This window comes from Sander lucioperca, chromosome 21 (assembly GCF_008315115.2).
Source record: "Sander lucioperca isolate FBNREF2018 chromosome 21, SLUC_FBN_1.2, whole genome shotgun sequence".
Taxonomy (NCBI): domain Eukaryota; kingdom Metazoa; phylum Chordata; class Actinopteri; order Perciformes; family Percidae; genus Sander; species Sander lucioperca.
This window is the reverse complement of record NC_050193.1, coordinates 3231903-3259230: the sequence shown is the minus strand read 5'-3', so window position 1 is coordinate 3259230 and position 27328 is coordinate 3231903. Positions and strand designations below refer to the sequence as shown.

The window sequence follows — 27328 nt, the reverse complement described above, 5'->3', positions numbered from 1 at the left end:
CATGGATGTTTTCTGAAGGTTGCTCTAAGACTGCAGGACGAGGTACTCACTGAAAAAGAGACATACGTTAATAATAATAACTATACAACAACAATAACAATAGATGTCGTTATGCAGATGACACTCAAATGTATCTTGATCTGTAACCAAACAACTTCAGTCCCATTAATTATCTCTGTAACTGAATAAAAGATTGAATGTGCTGAACCTTCTTCAGCTAATTGCAGACAAAACTGAGATAATTGTTATAGGGGCAAAAAAGGAAGGCTGTGTATTAGCACTCAGCTCAACTCTCTGTCTCTAAAAACCAAGTCAGAAATCCATGTAAAAACGAGCCACATCATAACACAAAGTCTGCCTTCTTAAAAATAGAAAGGATCAGAGGATTCATGTCCAGGCAGGACTGAAAGAAACTAATCTGTAATAGTCTATTTTGTTTTAGCTCTCCTCCCCCCAAAACAAAAAATCTCTCAGAGAACTTCAGCTCATTCAGAAATCTGAGTATCTAGGTTAAGTAAATTACATAAACAAGTCCACATTGACTTTTGGTTTCACACGGGACACAATCAGCTCCATCCCGAGTGAAAGTCCTGAGTTTGTTTAACCCGTCCATCCCTACGTGGACTTTGTATATTTAATACATCAAAGATAAACATAATCTTGGTCCGAAACTAAATACCAGAAACCTGCAGCAGCTCCACTCAGGTTTATGCAGCTAATTGATGATGGTATGTCTTTGTCAATCAACAGATCAAGAGTGTTTTTCATAATTTAAAGCTGTAAACCCAAATTGTTGTCACGTTGACCAAAAATAACATCACAGATTATTGTATGGGTCTTGGTCTTAGTTGTAACAAATACAAATTTTCAGAAAAGTAGCCCCTGCAGTATGTTTCCCCTAGGGGAATGACATGTGGCAGGCCTATGAATCATGACCAGACCGACAGAAAAGCCTCTTGGAAGCATCCTCTAAACCCAACAGGAAGACAGCCATTTTGAATTTGCTTTGCTTTTTTAAATGTTTTTGTCTAGTTGCAGGCATTGTACTTTAACAAACTCCTCCTACTGATTTAACCCGATTGAAATGAACTAAATATTGTGTGAGCAAAGAATGTAGACAGCAGCAGCTTATCCGTCAGTGTGAAATAAAAACATGTGAACCACAGAAAACAATGTCAGACTTCGTCTTTATTAAAGAACCTGAGGCAGATTCAGTTTACACTTTACAGCATCTGATTCTGGTTCCATTGGCATCTAACTGCTGCTGATCACGGTTCCAGACTCGTCCACTTCCTGTGTTATCACCACCACCCTGGAGGTCTTAGTTGTGGTGGACGTCTTCGTAGTAGTGGTGGCGGTGGTGCTGCAGAACAGAAAATAAATAAAGACTTTTTAATTTTTTGACTGATGAGACTTGATGGGTTTTATTATTATTATGAAGATAAACGCTAGTAACATTCAAAACTATATTGTACTGTACAAGTACCAAATATGGATGAAAGAGTTAGCAGCAGTGAAACACACTGAGCTCATTGAACTTTTCCCTCAGCTCACCTCTCTCCGTCCAGCAGCCTCCTGTACTCGGCGATCTCCATCTCCAGTCTGGTCTTGATGTCCAGCAGCTCGGCGTACATGGCCTTCTGGTTACCCAGGTCGGCCCTGAGGTGGGACAGCTGTGCCTCCAGACCCTCCACCTGCCTCTGGTAACCTGTCAGCATGTTGGCGTAGCGGCTCTTGGTCTCAGCCAGAGTCGCCTCCACAGCTCCTTTCTATTGAGGAAGAGGGAGGACAGTCAGGTCAGCTGTGTTCAATGATTACCATCACTTTGATTTACAGTAAGACAGCCCTTTAGTACCTTACAAAACACCTCAAACCTTTTACATTCAAACCAATACAGAAGGCCAACTCTGCCAGAAAAGAACCAAATTAATGAAAAGCTCAAATGAAAGTCATCGTCAAAGTTATGCAATCAACTTTTCTTCACTTATCTCTATTTTCCTGGCAAAAATGGCAATCATTGATTAACACGGGAACGATTAACTTTAAGGGTTAAAATATCAAAATTCAGTCTTCAATAAAAGACTGAAGGGAAACTTTTTCAGATCATTGGGCTTGTTGGGTTGTTGTTTTGTTTTGTTGTTATGTTAGACTTGATCCCAAAATGCAGAAACAATGTTACATTTGATGACTTGATGAAGTTGAGAGATTCAGTGGTTTCTTACCTTGCTGATTGCAGCCTGCAGTTTGATTTCCAAAGACTGAAGAGTTCGTCTGACCTCTGAGATCTCAGTCTTGGACGTCTGCAGAGTCTCGGTGCTCACAGCCACCTCTCTGTTCAGCTCGGCTGACTGTGAAGAACAATCAATGATGTTATTGATCAAATATCAGGGTATCTGAGCCCAGCGTGATGTAGAGTTATCTGAGAAACATCCTGGAACAGCAGAAGTTAAGAAACTAAAAATAAGTTAAAGACTAAAATTTAAATAACTACAAAGTTTTAAAACTTCAAATTTCAAAATATCCTAAATCAGAACTTGAGAAACTAAACTTGAGAATGTAAAAATGTTAAAAAAAACTTAAAAGTTTCAAAACTTCAAAACAAGACACATGTAGTGATAAAAACATCCTAAGTTAAAAACTAAAAGTTTTTAAACTTCAAAACTGAAACTTAAAAAACTACAAAGTTTTAAACGTCTTAACAAAAAAAAAAATTAATATGAGTTCCCCCAGTCTGCCTATGGTCCCCCAGTGGCTAGAAATGGCGATAGATGTAAACCGAGCTCTGGGTATCCTGCTCTGCCTTTGAGAAAATGAAAGCTCAGATGGACCGATCTAGAATCTAGGAAAGGTTACCTCCCCTTTCTCTGCTTTGCCCGCCCAGAGAATTTGGCCCACCCATGAGAAAGAGAGAGAGAGACAGCATGGCATGCAAACAAGCAAAGTGGCAGTTGGTCAAGGCCACACCCCCACCCTCCACCTTGCCCCCCCCCTCTCTCCTCCTCAATAGTATTTAAAGCTACAGACAGAAATGGCACATCCTAAGGAAAGCTCTAGTGGCTGTAATTCTGCACCAAGGCTGAATTTTGGGAAAGATACTTCAGATACAGTATTAGGGGACCACTAAGGCCTGTATAAAAGAGACTTCAGATACAGTATTAGGGGACCACTAAGGCCTGTATAAAAGAGACTTCAGATACAGTATTAGGGGACCACTAAGGCCTTTATAAAAGCATCCAAAAAGCAGCATGTCATAGGACCTTTAAGAAACTACAAATTTCTTCAAAACAACAAAAGTTATAAAAGTAAAAAAAAGTAAAACTATAAGTTAAACGATAAGAAAAAACTCTTATAGTTTAGTCAATTTACACTGAAATTCATTTTGAATTCCCGAGGAGCTCCGCTTAAACTAAAACTTAAAAAACTAAACAGTTTTAAAACTTAAAAACAACAAAAAACTAGTTCTTTAAGGACGTTTATGCTTGTATTCAAGTACTTTTGGATACTTTCATCTAGAAAATACATTCAAACCGTACCAATGTTCTACATCTTTTGGCATTATTGAACTTTTGAAGCGTTAGCTTTTCAAAAAACCTTTAAATACTCCAGATCGTTTTTACATTAGTGGTGTAATACAACTTTTTAATGAAATTCATAAAACCATTCACAAGTTTCCAACTATCCTCACTACTTCACTTTAGTATTTTAGCTTTTCAGCATTCACACGCATTTTCTGCAGGAAATGCCTTTTCCAAAAAACTTCCTTAGTTATAAATGTTAAAAACTAAAACTTAAAAAACAAAAAAAGTTTTAAAACTTTAAAACTATAAAACTTTAAAACAATAAAAAATAATAAACTGTTGTGGTCCGGAACAGAAGAACTTAAGAAACTAAAAAGTTAAAAAAAAACAACAACAAAACACTAGTTATAAAAACGTCCTAATTTATAAAAGATAAAAAAAAAAAAAAAAAAAGTAAAACTTCAGATCAATAAAACAGGGCAGGTAACAGGACTCTGTGGTAGGTTCAGCATTTTAGCTTTTTAGCATTCACACATATTTTCTGCAGGAAATGCACGTTGCTTGTGAATGCAAGTTATAAAATTTAAAAACTAAAAGTTATAAAACTTAAAAAAACAAAAAAGTTTTAAAACTTCAGAATAAAACAGGGGGCAGCAGTAACACATTCAGGACAGGAAACAGGACTTTGTTGTCTCACCTTGGTCTGGAACCAGGACTCCAGCTCTGCGCGGTTTTTGGTGGCTACGGTCTCGTAGTGTTCTCTGATTCCAGCCATGACAGCGGACAGGTCCTGCTGCGGAGCGGCGTCCACCTCCACGTTGACCTGGCCTCCCACCTGGGCCCGTAGGGCCAGCAGGTCCTGCAGGAAGACGCCGGTTAAACTTCTGTCTTTTAATCTTTTTATTAGCGCCCGAGCACCAAAGTGCCAGGGATATATTGTTTTTTTATTCTAATGCAAAACAGCTGTTTTGTATGTATATATTTATTTCTGTATTTATTGTTTATTTCATAATAATGTTCCATATGTTTGTTTATGTAAGCACCATTCACCAAGGCAAATTCCACGTAGGTGTAACTTATTGTGGTAATAAATCCTTTTCTGATTCTGATTTAAAAGGGTTATTATTTTTCTGTTGTTCAATCACATTTTTGAGGGGCTTAGGATGCTCAAAAATTTAAAAAAAGAAGGTCAATGACAGATCTGGCAAAAATTGCAAAGTTGTGCAGTGATTGGGCTCAGGGGCGTGGCCATCGGGCTCCATAGTTCCCCCTAACGCACACCATGGTTCGGATAAAGTTTATTTGATGTTCACGAAATTTGGTGGGATCATTTAACTTATCTTTAGGAATGTATAAAACAAAATTTTAATTTATTTCACCTGACAGGAACTCGGCCATCTTGGATTTTGTGCGTTCATTTTACAAACACGTTTGAGGACTTTACGATGTACAAAAACTCTTAAAACTTTGCAGCCATTTTCTAAATAGTAATTCTTTCGATTTCAAATCACATTTGTGCAGAGGTGGAATGTAAGAAATTACAATAACTCATGTTACAGTAATTGAGTAGTTTTGTATGTGTACTTTAACCGTTTAACTGCGGCTGGAGAAGGAGGTCAAGCATTGTAATGCACTTTGTTACATTTTAAATCACATCCATTAAAAAAAGTAAATAGAAAAAGGTCTCTAACTTTGTTTTGGAAAAGTATCTAAATGGTTTTGTGTCAAATCACAAAAGACTTTGATTTAATGAAATATGTATGTATAAATAAGATATTGAAGTATAAATATAAAAAAGTATGTTTAACAGTAACTAAGTAACTTTTATTCTGAGTACATTTTAAATGAGCTACTTTTTACTTTTACTTTCATACCGGTAATTTTACTTGTACTTAAGTAAAAGTTCATCAAAGTCTTAGTACTCTAACTTAAGTAGAATATTTATAAATACATATAAAATATGCACTTTCATCCATTAAGTAGGCCATCTAGGCTCTCACCTCCTCGTGGTTCTTCTTGAGGAAGATGAGTTCCTCCTTCAGACCTTCGATCTGCATCTCCAGGTCGGATCTTGTCAGAGTCAGCTCGTCCAGGACTCTCTTCAGCCCGGCGATGTCGGCCTCCACCGACTGACGCATGGCCAGCTCGTGCTCATACCTGAATAAACAAACATGAGAATGAGTTCCAGAAACTCACCTGGGTGTTGAAATGATTGTGTTAATGACTGACGATGCCTGGACGTTAAAGGAAACAGAGGCTGCGTTTCATTAGTGGTTCAACATGCCCTCATTCACTTTGCCCAAGCACTTGCCCTCATTCCTTTGGTCTGAAAAACTGAAGTGAACTTGGTCTTGCTCTCCAAGTGGCCTCTGTGTGACATATGCTGATACGTCATACAAAGGGCGGGGGGGCATGTTGAAAGACACAAATTCTCACACTCACTTGACTCTGAAGTCGTCGCTGGCCAGCCGGGCGTTGTCGATGGCGAGGACAAGGCCGGCGTTTCCACGAGCAGCGGAGTTGATCTGAAAAGTTCAAAAAGTTATAACTAAAAATTTTACAAAAAGTTATAAAACTTAACTAACATAAGAAAAAAAAGTTTAAAAACCAAAATTTTAACCTTCCTATTGTGTGCAGCTGATCGTCTTAATTATCTTTGTAGCAACTCATTTGGTAATGGCTTGAATGTAACGGATGTTCATTAATATCAAAAAGTTACGCACTAAAGCTTTAAGAAGATATGTACAAATTGAGAAAATGCCCTTGGAGTTCAGAGTCTCTGTGCTTACCTGGTCCTGCAGGTCGTTGATGCGGACATAGTACGCGGTCCAGTCCTGGGACGCAGGTTTGGTCTTGTTCTCCAGGAACTGTCTGATCTTCAGCTCCAGCTCGGCGTTGGCCCTCTCCAGGCTGCGCACCTTGTCCAGGTAGGTGGCCAGGCGGTCGTTGAGGTTCTGCATGGCCACTTTCTTGTTGTCTGAGATGTCGACGGCGTCGGACAGGTTGAAAGCGCTGCCAGCACTGGCGGCGGAGGAGGAGGAGAAGGAGGCCTTGGAGACACGGATTCCCGTCCCTCCAGCTCCTCCGTACACACTGCCGGCCCCCATGCTGCCAACACGGCGGGAAGAGGAGGAGGAGGAGGAGGACATGAGGCTGCTGCGGCTGGAGAAGGAGGTCATGGCTGAGGGTCGGCTGGTTGTCGGCTCTGAGCGGAGAGTGAAGAGCTGCTGGGACTGAGGCTCCTTTTATGCTTAGGGGAGGATGCAGCTGGGGGAGGGATGCCAAACTCGCCCGGTGGGTCACATAAAGCCCCGGGGCCCAGAGAGCAAACCGGTCGGAGCTGAATAGGCACGGTGCAGCAGGTTGGGGCGGTCTCCACTAGGGTGGAATGTAACTTAGTACATTTTCTCCAGTACAAATGTTGAGGTACTTGTACTTTTCAGATTCTCAATTATTTATTGTAACGGTTCCTTGTATACTTTCACATAAAATGAAAAACTGTTCACCAGCCACTTGCAGTGCAAGAGGAAACAACAACAATCATACAGACGTATGCAAGAATGCGCAGACTAAAATATGTAAAACCACATACAACATTTAAAGACTGTGGGTTAAAGTGCTGTAGTATGTTGAAAAGTTGAAAAGTTAGCAGCGCGGTGTATTAAAGTGTTATGGTGCCCATGAAGGATTTGCAACACAGAATATGTAAAGTTGCATTTATTACAGTCCTTTGAGTTCAGATTAAGGCCTGGGGGTGGGGGTGCATCACCTCACCTTGCACCTGTTCACTGTTAGTGGTGGAATGTAACTAAGTACATTTACTCCAGTGCTGTACTTCAGTCCAAATGTTGAGGTACTTGTACTTGAGTCTTTTACTTTTCATGCCACTTTCTACTTATACTCCGCTACATTTCAGAGAGAAATATTGGACTTTTTACTCCACTACATTCATCTGACAGTTTTACTTACTAGTTACTTTACACATTAAGATCTCTGCACACAAAACACATGTAAAATCTGATGTTTTATTCTAAATGAAAGCCAACAATATAACGGCCTACAAGTCCAGCTGAGATGATTAGACCATTAAACACACAACTGTTTGGATCCTTTACACTTTCTACAATGTTTTAATACTTTAACTACATTTTCCTGATGATACTTACAGACTTTTACTGAAGTAACATTTACAATGCAGGACTTTAACTTGTAACAGAGTATTTTTACAGTTTGGTATTAGTAACTTTACTGCAGTAATCCGAATGCTTCTTTCTCTTCTGCGGATGTTCTGCCTGTGCAAGAATGCAGGTCTGTTTAAACAGTCGCACATCCCAAAACCAGTTCTGTCATGTATTGACTGCAGCTCAGAAACATTGCAAAAATGAGATCTACATTCACATCTTCATTCTTTCTCTTCAGGCTGAATCCATCTTAATCAGAGAAAGTGTCCACACTCACTCCACCTACATTCTGACACTTTCTCTCATAGTACAGGCATTATGTAACATGACACCAAACAAACTGCAACAGAAACTCTTTCAACGGATCTAGTCTCATAAAAGTCTCCTCTATAACATATAAAATGTCCTAAGTGATTGTAGAGGTTGAAAGTATTGAAAAAATGTTCCCAATGCAGCCCATCTTAAAGGGACACTACAGGTGAACAGGGGATCATATTAAAACTAACAAATAACATGAAACTCCCCCATTAGATTATTTACATTAAAACAGTAATCTTTAAAGTGTTCTGAACTTTTATGTTTAATTATACAAAATAGGCTTTTGTCAGTTTTTCAACTTTGAGACAACAAAAAACAGGTAAAGTTGTGTGATGTCAGCTTGTTAAATGTGAATATGTTCTAGTTTCTTCTCTCCTCTGTGACAGTAAACTGAATATCTTTGAGTTGTGGACAGAACACACTATTTGAGGATGTCATCTTGGGCTTTGGGAAACACTGCTCCACATTTTTCACCATTTTCTGACATTTTAGAGACCAAACAACTAATCATATAGAAAATACAGAAAATAATCTCTCAGCCCCTTAGCTGTGATAACATCTCAACATACCCCTCCTTTTGTGAGTTGTTTCTCAATCGTCTCACCTGAGGGCAGAGCTGTGAGCTGTGAGGCATTTGTGGTCCGACTGGATGTCTGTTCCTCGGGGCTCCGTGTGGACTGACAGGACCGGACCGTCAGCTCCTCCAGGGAAGGAGGAGAAGCTGACAGGTCAGGCTCCATTCCTGATCCTCCATCCATGAGGTGAGCTCTGACAGCATAAGACTCTTCACACAGAAAGTAACAAAACATGACCTGTTGTTTCTTTTACACAATACATGGACTTACTGTATGAATGATATTTTATGTGTGTCATACCACTAAGTGGCCCATCGCTCACAGTTAAACGACACCAACACAAAAGACATTTCATCCAAAGCTTGCAGTCCAATGTCCACACACAACATACTCTACTTAAACTAAACATTTCATTTATAAACGAACATAAAACATTTCATACATAAGAGAAGACATTTTATACATGAGAAAACATTTCTGACACAAAAAGGGGTGGCCGGGAATGAGATTGGCTAAATGTAAAAAATATATGCACTGCAGCAAAACATGGACAAGTGCTTATAAAGACTCTCTGGTAAACGTTAAGCAGACGATGAATCTTGACTAAATGTCACAACTGCCAAAACAAAGACAATAAAATAAAGTAGCTGCAAGCGGCGATTCGAGGGTTCAACCCCTTTCTCAGCCAACAGAAGGTTGTAGTTCTGGTAGTTTATGTAATTCTGTAGTTTCTAGTCTTAACCACTACTCCAAGCACTTTTAAATATAACAGGCAATGTTCACACCCATTAATACACTGTGGCCTAGACTGCCCTATGAGGCCCATCTGCTTAGCACATAAACATACACACATTCACACACCGATGGCGCAGCATCGGGAGCAATTCCCTTCGACATTGGACAGCAAGGCCAGCAACCTTCCAATTGGTGGGCGACTGCTCTACCACCTGAGCCACAGCCGCCCCTAGGAAGCAGCCCAATCACCAAAAGTCAAAGCAGCAAGCAGCATTAAACAGATGCCCAATCACCAAAGTCAAAGCCAAAAGCAGCGTTGAGCGATTTCTAGATTCACAAAGCTTCACAAAACCACTTCCGATGGTTTAATCCTGTATAGAAAAAGTGGTGAAACCAAGCACACACCTGTTTTATCACTACAATAGATGCAGCATTTCAATAAGTCCCGTTATTTCGCCCCCTTCATTGGTTTTAACAAGACTTGGAGTGTACCGTACGTTCAGGTCTTGGTGTCTGATGTCTCCATCTATTTTAGGCAGGATTGCTGTGGAAGAATCTGAGTTAAGGGCAATGTTAGGGCAATTCCCTGCTAAGCCCCACTCTTTACCAAGTTCTCTGATTGATTCGGCCATTTTTTATGACCAATCTTGCTCATTTATAGCAGAAATGTGTATCTCAGTCCTGCATGGCTCTATACCAAATTTGTGTTAAAAGAATCAACATCCACAAAATTCTATTCATTTTACTGTTTTTCACATTATGCAAAAAACATCATGGCAGAAGTTGTAGAACACACTGAGCTAGACATGTTTGAGAAATATCAAGTCAATCGGACTCACTGTGTGAGGGACGTGGCCCTTCAAAATGTTGGCCTAAGTTATAGCGCCACCATCAGGCCAAATGGAATCGTATTTTATGGGAAGTATTAGCATTAGCATGTTCATGTCTCTAGCTCCTTCCAGCCTGCATTAACTTGAGAAAATGCATAATTTAGTATATAATGCAAATAGGCCACGCCCACATGCATCAATCAGTACGACACTTCAGATCTAATTTAAAGCGTAACTCTCACCAAAATGCAACCTAGGGTCTTTTTGTGAATGTACCCGAGTCAAACTTTCGTTTAAATGCATATTTAAGATTTACCGTATTTTCGTTTTTCAGTCAAATGGCCTTTTGAATGGGAGAGCTAGGGGCACTTTTATGCTAGCCTCAAAATAGCTGTTTATAAACCACTAAGAAGGCTCGACACAACATGAGACTTTGCTAAAGTGAGTTGCTCAAAACCTTTCTTTTTAGTAAACTCTGGGTACACAAACAATGTTGTCAATGCTTTCGTTAAGGTGTAGAGCCCCTGGTGATACTTGGAGCAAAGTCTCATGTTGTGTCGAGCCTTCTTAGTGGTTTAAAAACAGCTATTTTGAGGCTAGCATAAAAGTGCCCCTAGCACTCCCATTCAAAAGGCCATTTGACCAAAAAACGAAAGTACGGTAAATCTTAAAAGTGGCGATTCCATCCTAAATATGCTTTTAAACGAAAGTTTAACTCGGGTACATTCACAAAAAGACCCTAGGTTGCATTTTGGCGAGAGTTACGCTTTAATACTCGCCCCAAGACCATATGTACCAATTTTGTTGTAATTCTGTCCAACAAGTTTTGCAGTACATATTTGCGGTACTTTTGGCGCCTCCTATTAGGATTGATGAGATATGTTACAAATGCTATGATGATTAGTCAAATTAGTGAGTTATGGCCAATTTACTGCTAAGCTCCACCCTTGGCGAAATTCTTTAATTGATAGTGGCTATGGATTTTCACCAATCTTGCTCATTTGTAGTAGAAATGTTTATCCCAGTCCCGCAAGACTGCATACCAAATTTTGGGTTGATAGAATCAACATTGACAAAGTTCTATTCATATTCATGTTACCGTTTTTCAAATTATGCAAATTAATTCAAAAAATCCATCATGGTGGACCAAAGAGGTCCCTCCCCTTCCGGTGGAGCACCATGGGAGCTTAATTCGGAAGAAATAAGAACGGTAGTGAACGAAGAAAGAATTATCCTTTTTTTATGCTGTTTGAATTGAGCCATGAATTACACATAATGATGTTCGTCAGTTTAAAAAGTAATTTTGCAAGTCAACAAAGTCTCAGTTTATTGTTAAACTGTTGGAGTATAAGACTGTGAAAATACTTAATTAGAACGACTACACAGAGCTAAGCCAGGTAGTGAGAAATCCGAGAAACATATTTTTAATTGCTCTGTATGTCTGGCACATGCTGCAGAATTGACAATAAAGTTGACTTGACTTGAAAAGAGAGCCAATCAAGTCTGGACAAATATACAATGAGTCCTGTTTTGTGGGAGGAAAAAAAAGACACAGATGATTAGCTTTTGTAAATGTAATTTTTATTTTGCAAGTACAGTTGATAAAAACAACAACAAAAATTACAACACACCCAATGCCAGATATAGCCAAGATAACTTTTTCCTAATGTATATCATTAATTTCCCACCCGTTGCTTTCAGCTCTGTTAAATTATGCATCTCTTGTCGCTTTCATGGCACAGAATAGTAGGTATGATCAGTTAACAGAGCTGTATCTCCTGAAGCCATCTCTTTTGCTCACTGTCCAAATTTGAACAATAACCTCTATAACCCTATTTTTATGTTAGCTAATGTGTTATACAAACATCTGTGTTAGTTCTACATAAAAGCTTCAGCATGTGATTGTCTGACCTTGTGATTTTCTTATTCTTTATTTTATAAAGGACAACACACATTAATGAACATTTCTGTAAATGTGCCAGTGTTAGCCAGCCGGCTAATTTTCAACTGTAGTCCTTTGGCCAGATGATTTTAGACCATATGACAGTGTGTGACAAAAAATATGCTATGTTTGCAAAGCCAGAACACATCGAATTACGCTAACTTGCATATACTAGCGTTAAAAATAAGTGGACATGAACTGACAAAATTGTTTTTGAATCAGATTTAGTTTCCCACTGACTTCCACCTCACGTTGTCAGGTACTCTTGTCTTCCAGGAATCACGATGTTTAGATAACGGCCTTCCATTCCATTACACACAAAGGTTTGAAAAATAAAACAGAACTATGAGTAAAACTGGGTTACCACACACAGACTGTGCATACATCTTACCACCAGTTGAATGTAAATTTTTGATCATGCTATTGCTGTGAAAACTATGGCTTTCTGTTAGGGAAGTATGTAGATATACAGTGCACTAATTTCCTGTTATTTACACAACCAATGTTAAATGTTTAAATCTTAAATAAGACAGAATGTGCTCTTATACCTGGGGTTACCGTTGCCATTGTCATTGAGGGAATCTCCAATGCGTATCTCAGCACCATTGATTCTTTCGGGGCAACAATCTCCTCTGTTGGTGATGGTGACACTGTTGATGTGATATGTGTTCAGGAGGTCCAGTCTCCACCATGGTTTTAATTCATTGTTAGTGTGGCTACAGGATCCCTCTCCACCTCAACACAATTTCCATCAATAGCCCTTTCAGGGACGCAATTCCCATGCACAGAGGACTGGATTGCGTTTCTGCCTCTAGCAATATTAGGATCTGGAGTTACAAAATGTGTCATTTAAGATAGTTTATGGAAGGCACAGACATATTACATGTGTTGATCTGACCAAATTTGTCGCCAAAGAACAGGCAGTTATCATATTTGATTGAACTTTGAATGTGATGTTCTGGTAAGTCACGTATTGGTCACGTTATAGTATACGGTATAAATCACCAGTTGGAGCAGTGTTTAGTTACAAAATGTGATAATGAAGATAGATAGATAGGCACCCATGTTACATATGCCTATTAAATACTAAAATGTGAATTCATTGGGTAAATATCAATAATTTTATTCAACCAATTAAAGAATAATCTCACCAACTTGGCCGCTGGTCTGTCCTAGATAGTGTTGGGGAAGTTACTTTTAAAAAGTGGTGTTTGCTTGTTACTCGTTACTTCTTAAAAAAGTAATCCATTACTTTATTTATTTACCCCCTATGGAAAGTAACTTTTTACGTTACTTTTAAAAGCAGGCGTCTCCGGCGCCTCCGTCTCCGAGACTGAAGTTAATTATACAATAACTACCTTTGACCATAAAGCCAATCTCTTGTTTATCAGTGAAGTGTGTGAACTACACTACAGACTGGATTCTCTACTCACAGTGATGGCTGATTCATTATGAACGAGTCCAGCGCGGGTTGAATGGTGAATTAGTGTATGTAATGTCTGTATCATAGACTGTATAATACAGTCAATGGTCTGTATCGACTTGTACCGGTCGCGCAGCCACAATGGTCCGTGCATTGTCGTAGACACATGCAGCCTCTTTTCTGGAAATCCTGCGTGTCCGTGCGACCGACACAAGTCCAAAGCGGTCCGCTGCGTGTAGCCTATGCATCTCCACCACATCCATCTGTGAGGTTGTCAGCTCTGTGTCTGCCTGGCATGCTCTGTTTGTAGGACAGCCGATTTAACTGCCAGTCCTCAGCGATGTAGTGGCATGTGTCACGTAGCTGTCCGTACAGAGCGCCGTCCAGCAAAAAGCCACAAAGCTTAAAACACTCTCAAAGGTTAGCGTTGGCTGCTTCTCGCTTGCCATGATTGCTCTGCTACCAGCCTCTGTCACATACCGTGTGGAGCTTGTAAGCGTGCAGCTGAGAAGACTGTGTTGCTGTCAAATCTGTCCCTGGGAAAAGTAAGGTTGCGCCGAATTGAAAAAGGAGATACGTTTCGTTACCAAATTTTCAGTAGTAGCGCGTTACACTACTTTTTACCTGAAAAAGTAGGGGGGTGGTGGTGGGGGAGTTCTCCGCTCATCATTGACTTGTATTGCGTGAAAGTGCCTCATCGTCAATTTTGTATGGTAGCAAACAGAAAAATGCTTAAATGCTGCTGTGTGGTGATATTCACTACCAACAAAGTTTTTTGGGGGATTCTCTAGCAATTGCCAATGCAAGATTCCGCTGGTGAAGATATCTGAAAGTCTATCTGTGAATCATGTATTGTCACATCCTTTAACCTTGTACTTTCTAAGAGGAGCCTATCCTATTTAGAATATCTAAAAAGATTCATTAAAAATATGATAAAGCAGTCTCAGGGACAGGAATCAGAGACACCTTTGTCTAATCACATAAATAGTGATCAGGTAAAAAAGCTTGCTCACAGAATTTTTTTTAAATGATTTTGCTTATGATACGTGGTTGTAATTTGTCTCTCACTGCGGCGATTACGCAATTAACGGTGATGTCATTTGCAAATACAGTGGTAGCTTTATATTTATGTGGAGTGTTAGTTATAAACAAGTCAAGAAGCGATGACTTTTCAGGATGTTTAGGATTTGGCCTTGTCGGTGACTCAATCATTTGTGTCAGATGTGCAAATTCACAAAAACATTTCAAAGGATCAGAGACCGGAGCCAACAAGTCCCAGTTTAAGTCCCCCAAAATACCAGGGGTCTCATTTATAAATGTGGCGTAGGCTACGCACAAAACGGGGCTGAAAATGTGCGTACGCCACTTCCCACGCAAAGGTTGTGATTTATAAAAAACAAACCTGACGGGAGAATGTGCGGTCCTCCACTCAAACTCTGAGCCATGCGTACGAACATTTTGGAGACAATGGGAATTGGCGACGCAGATGGTGAGGTGGTGAACTGAAGTCAGACTGCAGAAAGTAAATGTGGGAATAAGGATTACTCGTAATATTTTCAAGTATTGACGCTATGGAGCGCAGGAGGAGGAGATGGCCCGAGTCCATGGAATACAGGATAGCATCAAATACCCTAGCATTAGATAACGGCAGAACACAGTGTCAATAACTAAATATGTCTTCAATACTGTGCATATATCATCACATGTCAAAGTCTGGAAATACAGCTGTTAAGCTCTCGCACAATCATTAGACTTAATGTCCTCATTATCGGTCCGAACTTTAATACTGTTAATGACAAAACCTGCATGAAGAAAAGTGTGTTTGCCTATTAGACTTTCACCTTCAGATTTTATCTCGGGGTGGGGGATACCAATAGTTGATGCTGTGATTTTGGCAAGGTGTCTACAATCACAAATTGTTGTAAACATATGTAGCAGCTCCGCTGCTGTAGACCTCTGTTCACAGATACACACACACACTTGGGGAGGAATAGTTTCAACAGCTCTTTATTTAATGACCGGATCACTAGAGTGTATTGTCCCACAGTTCATCTGGAGCTGTGAATTTGCTCTGTCCAGGGCATGAAGTTAACTTTTTTGACCACCAGCCACTGTGGCAGGTGGATTTAAAAAACCTTTAAAGACTTTTTACCAGCCAGTTTTTTTTGTTGCGTGGTGAAAGGTGAAAAACAGGAATTGCTGTGTCTCTATGATCCTATCCTGTCCTATTGATGGTAGCCTACTCATGGACATTGCGCCGTCATCACGTGCTGTAGTATGGGCGCCCGCCTTGATAATCCTGCATAGGGGCCCGGTGTTGGCTCGTTACGCCACTGCATATAAGAGAGTTACTCTGTAACGTTAGCTTACAATGCCTTGTGTTTCTCACAAAAAAAATCACATTCGAATAGTAATTTCAGCATTCAAATAGAACTGATTCTTTTACAACTCGAATTATATTTGACTTTCAGAATTCCCTAATATGCAAATGACATTGTCCTATTTTCAAAGAACGTATCATGATCCTTTCCTGCACTTACTAAATGATCAGAAATTATATGGTTACAGAGTCAATCATGCTAAATCTAATGTTCTTTATCTTACTCAGTCTGAAAGAGTGATGAAAGCTTGAAACACCACCAGAAACACTCAAAATGAATATTTTTTCCTGCTGGATGTGTAAATAAGCAAGTGTTTGCTAAAAGGTTCACCATATCAACTTAAAATGTGATGATATGTCAAAGTTAGTACACAACTCTTTTCAGTTTGCTATCCTCAACTTTGTAGACATTTGCGTCCAAGGTCAAGGAAATCAGAGTATGGTTTACAGACGTTTTGAGCGCAGTCACAGCCACAACAGACCAGATTAAATCATCAGTCAAATCCAACAAATCAGTTTTTACGGTTTCATATTATGAACAGGCTTTTTTGTAACACGGCGATTAGCAAGCATGATCTGTTTGTGACGGCAGAGATGATCGGTGGGGACTGAAAGAAGACCTATTTTTTTAAACAATATACATGATGAGTGTAACGGTTCATTATTGACTTGTATATAAATGTTTGTTTTTTTTGTTTTTTTTTTGGATGCTAATCAAACAATAATAATGGGTTGTTGTTGGTATTTGTGTGATTGTATGTCTGTAAAAGGAATCTGTAGGAATGTAAAATACTCCAGTCATATTTATTTCCTAAGAAAAGAAAGACAAAAAGCTTTATTTGGCATTTTAGTTAACACATGGAGTCAACATGTAATTTGGACGTGTGACAAATGTGATTGGATATTGCAAATGACAGCAAACATTGATGTGTATTAAATAAAGACCGTGCACACCTTTTGCACTTTTATGTATTTTATTTTATTTGTTCTTGCCCATTACAGACTATATATGTGTTCTTTACCACTGTTATTAGCAACAAGTATTAGCAAAATCAGAAAACATTCACACATTTTCGGCTTGACATTTGAGGAGCACCTCAGATGGCAGAGTAATGACCCCTGGTGTTCATTACTTCTAATTACACAATCATATTCTCAGATGCATATCTAAATTTGATCACTTAAAATAAAGCAATTTTTTAGCTGTATTGTCAAATTTAATATCAACACTAAGTGTGGATCAATATAATGTTATTATGCAATATAAGTCTGAGATAAGAAAACATGAAATACAAATTGTTTTAGCATCCTTATTCATATCATCAGAAATTACAAAACAACACGCAACTCATCAAAAAATGGAAGCGTTACATTCTTGATGCTGTAGTTGCTGTGTTTGAACTGCAGGGGGCAATGTGTAATTACATTTCTGACAGAGAGAAAAAGGAAACGTCTCCTTATTCACCCTGAGAAAGACATTCACTGGACCAAGGAAAGTAAGTGAAATATTTCATTTACATGTTTTTTTGTCTTTGCATATTTTTTCCATTAAGAGTCAGTTTGAAAACAATTGAAATGATTGAATTGAATCAAAGCAACCTCTCATCCCCCAAAAAACAAATATGTGTGAGTATTATTATTAGCATCACCAGTAGCCCATTTTCTCATTGTCTAATGTGATAAACCTTGCATTTATACTTACTTTCTCACTTTCATCTTTAATAGCCTTTATCCTCTTTTTTCACACTTACTTCTTGATTGCCTTTACAAAAAACACCCCAGACGCGTCATCACCCCAGAAGTTCATGTCCTGAGGCCATGTGTAAACCTCCAGCCTGATCAGGGTGTAGCCGCTCTCCTTCAAACTAGCACAGACCTGGGCCTCATTCACTGGGATCGTAGGGATCTTTAACCCAGGCCCCCCAAAATTGTAACTCATTCCCAGAGTTCCGATGAGCAGGAGGTGGCCACCGGGCCGCAGGAGCCTCCCAATGTGGCCCAGGGCCCTGGTGAAGGCAGCCAGGTCACGGCTGGCACTCTCCAGACAGTAGGAGGACACGAGACAGTCGGCCCCTGTTGAAGAAAGGACGTCAAGGGCCAGAGGCTGAGGGCAGTGCACGTCAATTGGGACAATGTCGTAGCCTGGCAGCCTTCACTGTCCATGCTGAGGGCCTGTTAGAGTCAATGAATCACCAAATTAGATAGAAACAGCTATTGTAAATGCACACAGCATTTATCTGCACTAGTTATGTAATTTATACTGTGTGTTGACTCAGAAGCACACTGCATTGCAGTTTAAAGCTTTCACTTATGCTGTGAAATATTTCTACATCTACTTGGTGAATTGGTCCAACATTTGGTAGAGACATTCATAGTTCCCAAATCATGTATCCTACTGACTTCCTGCTCTGACTTTTCATCTACAGTAGTACCAGGTCAAAAATTTAAATGTGTCCATAACTTACTGCTTTATGACCAAATACAAAACTAATTAAAGCTGCAAGCAGCGTTGGATGGGGCCTTGCGCCTCTGCGCGTGTTGGGGTTAATGGCAGACGTTGCTCCTTGCCCACCAATGACAAGGGAACTCCCTGCTGAGTTCAATGATACCTGACACAAGACTCTACCTTAAACTGGTCACCAGTTATGAAGGAGGCGTGGCTTAAGCATAGTGGGCGGGCCAAACCATCACCCAATGAAGAAGGAACTATCTGCTGAGTTCAATGATACCTCACACAATACTCTACCTTAAACGGTTCAAATGTTATGAAAGGGGGCGTGGTCTGAGTAACTGGGCGTGGTTAAAGCATAGGGGGCGGCTCAGTATCACATGTAGACCACATATAAGTTTCATGTAACATTCATTTCATGTTTGTCATATAAGGCTGATTTCCTGTTGCCAGCGGGGGGGCGCTATGACCAAAAGTCAATATTGGCCTGTCCTCAGGCCTGGACTCTTGTTGACTGTGGGGAATTTCAAGCAGATATGACAATGTACACTGTAGTTACAGCCACTTTCTCGTTCATTGCTAAACACTTAAAATGGCCACCACGCCACGCCCACACTGTTTGACGAAAAGTTTTTCTTTTAATAACTTTTCATCTTTAATGTCTTAAGATGGTACAGAGCAAATTTGAAGTCCATCGGATGAAATCTCTAGGAGGAGTTTGTTAAAGTATAGCACCTTGACTTTTAGGCCTACTTCCTGTTGCCACTAGGGGGGCGCTATGACTTTGAGTCAATTTTGTCTGGTAAATGTCCTCAGAGTTAGAGTCTTATGAATCATGAAAAGTTTCGACCCAATTGGACAATGTACACTTGACTTACACCCACTTCTTGTTTCAATGGCGAAACGTACAAAATGGCCGCCCCGCCACGGCCATGTCCTATGACGAAAAGTTTTTCTTTTAACAACTTTTCATCTTTAACGTCTTAAGATGGCACAGACAGAATTTGAAGTTGATCGGATGAAGTCTCTAGGAGTCAAAAGTACGACGTGGAAATGTCCAAAATCGCACTAATTTCGAACTTTCAATTCAAAATGACGGACTTCCTGTTGGGTTTAGGGTATGGCTCCATTGACGTTTTTTATACGTCTTCACAAGTTACATATGTCTACCAAGTTTCGTGAGTCTACGTTAAACATACTGCAGGGGCTCAATTTATTTAATTTTGTAGGGGGCGCTAGCGAGCCATTTTTGTGCGCCTATTCCCGAAACCCTTAAAATAAGTAAATTTTCACCAGTCTTGATGCGACCGCCAATTTTGGTGAGTTTTTGAGTATGTTAAGCCCCTCAAAAAGGCAATTTGCCGGGAAAAAGAATAATAATTCCTTCAGCTTCAATAGGGCCTTCGCCGCTGTCGGCGCTCGGGCCCTAATGATATTGTCATCAGCCTCAGCTGTACTTTGCACTTGTATTATTGTCACAGTAGGCACAGTACAAGGATGACTCATAGCTCAAAAAGAGGGCCAGAATAAAACGTGCGATCTTGTGACCCTTGAAATAAGATGACAGATTCATTTTTAGAATTGTGAAACCAATTATGAGGGAAAATGGTGTTACCACAAGGAGGGGGAAAGTAGAAAAAGGAACTCTAGAATGCTATGTAAAAATCAATGTAAAGTGAAAAGAGTAGCATTCTTATTTTCTCTCTATAGAACACCTTACATTACAAATATAAACCATTTCCTGATGATGATAGTAGTTAAACATTGAGTCATTCATAGTGAGTGATATTTCAAGATATCTCAAGTCTTTAAAACTGAGTTTACCTGTTGACCTCCAGGAAATCTGTGAGGAGCACCTTGTTGAAAACCTCACAGCCACTCATCACCTGGTGCAAGGTGGGACCCGAACCTATGTCCACCAGCAGCTCACCACTCACATCACCTGGAAAGGTAAGAGAGAAGTACAGTAAGACTCTGAGAAAGAGCTAATTGAGAGTTCTTCACCAAAATGCCTTGATTAATATGCAGCTTCTATTCAGATATCTGAAGTTATTGTATGATCATAGCTTCCGAATATTAATAAAATTAAAATGATTTTAGGGAAGAGTGCTTGGATAATAAAGAAAGATTGCAAAGAGGAAGAGAAAGGACAGGCAAATGTTTTATGTGAAAACTTTGACATAAAACAGTATCTGGTATTAGCATCTGTTAGGTATAATCACACTGTTGTCCTTTATTCTACTTCATCACCTTAATTCTTCAACAATTTCATTAAAGTTAAATTAAAAAAAAATCCTTCTCACTGTTATAACTACGGAGAGTGTCACATACTGTATTCTGGAATCACTTGTTGCACCAATTTTCTGAGATTATATATATATTATGTCTCATTCGATGACAGTACTCTGTATCTACAGATCCACCTGAAAGGGACGAAGACTCACAGGAAGGACTGAATGCATGTGGATTTAAGGCTGTATTGAGAACAATAGACCTCCCATCATCATGCTGCACGGTGGTGGGCTTTGACATATCAATTACTTTAAGAGTACCTCTGTTTTGTACTTCTGACAATGAGGTAAGGTTAAGGAACTCATTTCCGAACAAGGAATCCATTTACATTTAGAAAAGGTTAATATAGTATAGGATAGAAAAAGAATTAAAGGAACAAAAAGATAACCAGCCAGAATACAGGGTGACTTTAGAGGTATACAAAATTACATTTCATATTTTAAAAGACCTTTTAAATAATAATAATAAAAAAAAAACTATATTTCAAATTAATTTTTCACAATTCAACCATCGCTTCAGGTCAATATAAATGTCGGTACTGCATTTCTGGTCCACGTCAGAAGTCAGTGTTAGGTAGGAATATGGTGAGTTGTTAACTAGAGTATTGTATTAAACTGTTATTTAACAAGATGCTGGTATACATTTAACCAGGACCCATAAAACTGGGGACTGGTCCATGGATTTTCTGGAGTTTCTTTCTGAAGGTCAGTATGTGAGCTGTCTCATTTTCCCAGAGGATAAGTGCAGCATGTCAGTAAAAAGCAGGATTGTCTTTAGCTGTAGGCTTAGATTTTTAAAATCAGACATGCTACCTCTGATGCAGTAGAACCTGTAACTAGTAATGTTGACAAAACATTTATTAAAAGTTTGGGTTAGAATTTAGACCTTATGAATTAAAATGTGAACTTTCCCTTGTACTGCTTATTATTTATAAAATTGAATTTCAGACATGTTTAGGAACTGCGGACACCCTGTGATATAAGAAATATAGTAGGTTAGAACAACTATTGCATTAGATAGATATGCAGGAAGAATATAAGAAGCTGCACAATCCCGTAACCATATTTACTAACGTAGACAAAAGCGAATCATCATACCCCTCCAACTCCGTTGCTCATCACCTTGTATTTCAACATGCCTTTTTAAAGTCACCATGCGGGCTGATCCAATCTTGTAGTCAACAAGTGGATAATTATTATTATAGTTCACTGGGTGCCTCACAAGTGAATGTACCGATGTGTGGTTGGCTGAGTTCAAAGGCTCTATAATGCTCTCTGTACCAACCACTGAGCTCTTTCACAATGTAAAATACACTCTCATGTAAAATACAGATTTGGTCAATTTCACTAAATTCAGGCAATCTGCCTGCTGCTCTGTGGGTCAGTATCATTCCCTTCCTAAAGCTAATGCCTTTAGATGTCACACACTGTGCAAGGTGAACCTCAGGTGTGTCAGGGAACTTTTGCCTGATGGCTTGTGCTACCTCCTCTTTGAGTAAGTCTACTGGTAGAGTGCATACAGCTGAGACCTTTAGGTCAGGCTTGCTCAGACATGGAGAGCTCAGATGGTAAGCAATCATCATCTGATGCTTTGAGGCTAATGAGAGGGGCACATTCTTGAAGCAACTTTTTTGTGTGATAACCTGCTTGAAAAATCTATGCTTTGCCTCAAAGCACATTGTCCACTGGCTGACAACTGGACCAAACAGCCTAATCATCTAAGGGTAGTGTTCCAAATAATGGTGTTTTGGTCGCAGCCTAGTGTCAGGGAACAACTCTTTGTATCTCTGCCGGTGCTCTATGATTTTACCTTCTAAAAATGCAAGTGAGCCATCACTATGCACAGGGGCAACAACAAGCTCTGTGATGTCCTTCAGGTCCATGAGAACTGGAGCAGGCTCCAGTTTTCATGAGCATTTCCCCCCACTGTTTTTCTGCTGGAGAAAGTTTGTGACACTACATGAGGTTTGTTAGTCTTGTCAACCCATTTGTCAGAATGGCATTGTTCAGGTCACCTAATGTGAAAAGCTTTCTGGACATAAGCACCGTTAAGCATTAAGCTAGCTTGACTGAGATTATACCCTCAAAAACATCGTGGGCAAGATCAGGTGGATAGCCAAAGATGACATGAAAATGAGACGGTGTTTTGTGAAGACACATATTTCGTACACGTATCTTGGGCTTGTTTGATATGGGCTTGATGAAGCTCCTTCGTTCTCAGACTGAACGCATCAGATGCAACAGAATGTAGTTGAAAATCAGTGATTTTTCCTGTGCAAAATCCTGCAACGCTGTGCGCTCCCAGGTTGTCAGCCACTACAGTGAGTACAGTACCTTTAACTGACTCACCTAACAGCGATACATAAACACCCACCTCCTCCAGAGTTTTCAGATATTGTAGAAGAGGTTCAAAGACTTTACCATAACCATAGGTTTTAACATCATCGGATTTGCACAAAACTGACAGGTAAGGGACCGTTCGGTATTTATGGAATGGACCACCGGAGGAAAATAGGGGAGGGGAACGTTTTATGGTGTGACTGCGCTTGGTTTCTGCGTTTGGAGAGGCATCTCAACAGACTGTAGGTCCAACACTGATTGTTCACGGTTACATTTTAGTTGAATTTAAGCGTCTGTCTATTGCGTTCCAAAACAGCCGTGCCGCGATTGGTTTTCATAAGGGCGAATTGTTAAATTGTTACAATGTAACTTAAAATCTGCTTTAAAAATAAACATATGTGTTTTGGAATATAATGTTCAGCTTCGGCAGCTTTACCTATGTGCTAAAATATACAATGACGATAGTGACATCGATACGTTAGTCCATAGCAACCAGTGTTGAATTGGTTATATCCCAGCTTGCTTTGCTGAATGGTCTCAATGTTTTATTGTTCTATTTCATATGAATACTAGTTTACTAGAGGAGTAACTTAGTATCTGAATGTAATACATGAAGTGTGCATTTAGTTTCCATGCTTATTGTGTTTCCACAACAATATTAGTGAGTAAATCTACTGAAATGGCCACCACACCATAACAGAGGAGTGTGATGTGTAAGATGAGAATGCAGAGGTTAACTCCTGTACGTCATGGCTGTAAAAATCAAATGGTGTCTGTACTTCTTTGCTAAGTACAAACTTGCACGCGAGGAGAGGGTCATTCCTTTTTATCAAATCATTTTGGAGGATCATAGGAAAATTATTACTATTACTACGAGGGGAGGGTCATGTCTTTTTAGGTTTGAGGCCACAAAACTCCTCCGGTGGCCCCTTAATTAAATAACGAACAGTCCCTAAATAGATGATAACGAGGAATGAGACCCCGGAGGCAAGTTAGCCAATACCCAATGTACCACAAAAAGCTTGTGCTTTTTCTGCGAGGTGCCCAGGGGGTTACAAGTTTCAAAGTCATCCACATAATAATGTAGGATGATTCTTGGCTTTTCTCCAGAGAAGAAACTATTTTCCTTGAATAGGGAACCATCTCCTGAGGACCTGTACCTATATGACATGCCAGAATATGCGCCCTCCTGTCTTTGATGGTCCTCAACAATTTTATCAATGATATCCCATCTATTTAATAGCTGATGTAAGGACTTCAATGCAACTGCGTTTGTTTTTTGCATCAAGAATGTATTCAACTGGCTCTACAACACTGAAGTTCTCCTTGTAATACTGCTCACGCAGATATGCAGTACTTAGAGGGCCACCTTTTTGTATGGACCTTTGCACAGGATTACCAGAACAAATTGCATTAACAGTTTCTCTAATTATAAGTTCATCGACAGGAATATTTCGCTGATGAAATATTTCACTTACAATGTCACAAGATATTGAAACAGGTGCAGAACCAATCAAATGATGGAGTTCCCCTAAAAAACATCAACAGCTGAGCTCGGTACATGGACCAAATGCTGCAACTTCAGCAAAGCAGCGGCCAATCTTTGCTCTATGACCTTCTGCAAATCCTCAATATGATAATGACTATTTGAAGGAATGGCAGTATCTGACTGCTCCAATTCATTCAAAGATTATATCCTAGTAGTAATAACTACTCCAGGTTTAAAATCAACCAATGTATGATGGCAAAGTTTTCGGTTTTTGTGTGATTTAAATGTACAATAAATGTTTGTTTTAAAGTCACAGCCTAAAAACATACAAATGACTGACTCGTTTCTTTTGAGATGTGCATATATATGAGCAAAATAATTCCTCTCTGATGCTAAATCACTACAAGCACAAAGGTGACAACTGAATATCGCTTCCTCCTTGTGAGTGGCTTCTGTTGAGTGGATTGTACTTTGGTGGACAATAAGGGGATTCCACGTCTTAAATGTGCATGGACAGTGCATGTATGTACATGGAAAGCGAGAACTACGTCCAAAATGTGGATGCTTTAAGTTGTAGTGATGCAAAAGCTTTGACCTATTTGACAGAGTTTCTGTACACCCCTTACATCTCCACATTCCCACCGCCTAGCCCTGTAACATATACCAAGCTCCACATTACTGCCAGTAATTTTTCTTATCATTTAAGCTCAGATCTACAATTCAGATATAAATAAAGTCCGCTGCACTATCAAAATTCACAACACAATGGAAATCTCACTTCCGAGTTGATAGGTCTTTAAATACAAGAAATAACACTAAACAACAACTTGGTGTTTAGTACTTTTAAATATAACAGGCACCGTTCACACGCATTAATACACTGTGGCCTAGGCTGCCATAAGAGGCGCCATCTGCTTATCATATACACTCATACACACATTCACACGCCGATGGCGCAGCATCAGGAGCAATTCCCTTCGACATTGGACAGCAGGGCCTGAGTAAACCAGCAACCTTCTGATTGGTGGGCGACTGCTCTACCACCTGAGCCACAGCCACCCCTAGGAAGTAGCCCAATCACAAAAGTCAAAGCAGCAAGCAGCATTAAACAGATGCCCAATCACCAAAGTCAAAGCCGCAAGCAGCATTGAACGATTTCTAGGTTAAGTACATTACGTAAACAAGTCCACATTGACTTTTGGTTTCACACGGAACACAAACAGCTCTGTCCCGAGTGAAAGTCCTGAGTTTGTTTGACCCATCCATCCCTACATGGACTTTGTATATCATCATCATCATCATCATCATCATCATCATCATCATCATATTCTTTATTCAGGACACAAAATAAACGGTCCATAGCACAAAATAAAACATAGCAAAAGACAGACAAATACAAGATAAAACACAAACAATAAGAAATGACTACAACAGTCAAAGTTCCACAATACACAAAAAGAGTGTTCAGATATTAGCATATAGACTAAAACGCCAGTGGTTCCACAATCTTGAAGTGAACCTAACCACACTCATTGCAGGGTTCACTAGTGTTGCAATTATGCTGTTGAATGACTCAGTTAGTCTACACATACATCTGTACATGAGATTCCTCAGTACAGCAGGACAGGTGGATACATCAACACTTACAAACATTTGGCTTGCACTGCTCCATCGTGGCATTTTAAGCAGCAGCCTCATGCCATCATTATATGCCACATTGAACACAATGAATGAACACATACTAAATTTGCGATTCAGCATATTAGCTTGTGCATACATCATACAGTACTGTCTATGAATGTCCCTATCATCAGACAGGTCATCAGTTATATAGTGCCCTAAGTATTTGACCTCATCACAAACTTTAAGGACAGTACCAGACAGAGAGAAAGAAGGAAATTACAGTTTTTTGTTCTCCCTGCTTCTAGCAATCATAATATTACTCTTTGTAGAATTATACTTAATGTCAAAGTCTGTGCCATATTGGGAGCAGACCCTCAGTAACTGTTGAAGGCCAGCAATATATGGACAAAGAATCACCAGATCATCTGCATACATCAGGTGGTTGATAAAAAAAAACATACAGTCTGTTCCACAGTTATTTAGCAGCTTTGATAGATCATCCATATAAATATTAAAAAGAAAGGGAGATAAAATACTTCCCTGCCTAACTCCATTGCTTACATTGAATGGGACAGACATCGAGGTACCCCATTTCACATACATTGACTGATGAGCATACCAGGAAGCCAAGATTCTCACTAGATATTTGGGAACCCCTCTGTTGTGCAATTTGTAGAATAGCTTCTCATGACTTAAACGATCAAAGGCTTTAGAGGCATCAATAAAACACATACAAATTGTGGAATTATGCCTGTTATACAAATCTAGGACCTCATTTAAGGCAAAAATATACATATCTGTGCCATGTTTAGGTTTGAAGCCAAACTTGTTGTCAGAGGTCAGGACAAACTGTTCCAGCCTATTCAGTATAATCCTCTCCAAGACCTTGGATAAAATACTGGCCAGAGCTATAGGCCACCTTGTTCCAAAAGGAAATACCAGAAACCTGCAGCAGCTCCACTCAGGTTTATGCAGCTAATTGATGATGGTATGTATTTGTCAATCAACAGAAATAACATTGCAGATTTATTATTTTATGGGTCTTGTTCTTAGGGGTAACAAATTGACTGATCTACAAATTTTCAGAAAACCCCTAGGGTCATAACATGTGGCAGGCATATGAATTATGACCAGACCTAAAGAAAAGCCTCTTGGAAGCATCCTCTAAACCCAACACAAAGTCAGCCATTTTGAATTTGCTTTGTTTTTTTAAATGTTTTTGTCTAGTTGCAGG

General features: G+C 39.5%; 2 protein-coding genes and 1 pseudogene across 2 annotated transcripts in view; 1 reads left to right on the top strand and 2 right to left on the bottom strand.

The window, feature by feature from the left end:
* Window positions 1–27328, top strand: part of LOC116049985 (keratin, type I cytoskeletal 13-like) — an 83747-nt gene that overhangs the window by 8513 nt on the left and 47906 nt on the right. The window lies entirely within an intron of this gene.
* Window positions 1171–6737, bottom strand: LOC116049986 (keratin, type I cytoskeletal 13-like). Its single transcript, XM_031300046.2, has 7 exons — window positions 6308–6737; window positions 5961–6043; window positions 5519–5675; window positions 4216–4377; window positions 2223–2348; window positions 1555–1769; window positions 1171–1363 (listed from the first exon to the last, which is right to left on the bottom strand). Exons 1-7 carry the CDS (start codon window positions 6695–6697, stop codon window positions 1255–1257), a joined length of 1242 nt encoding a protein of 413 aa, XP_031155906.1. The 5' UTR covers window positions 6698–6737; the 3' UTR covers window positions 1171–1254.
* Window positions 17588–22525, bottom strand: LOC116050008 (annotated as a pseudogene).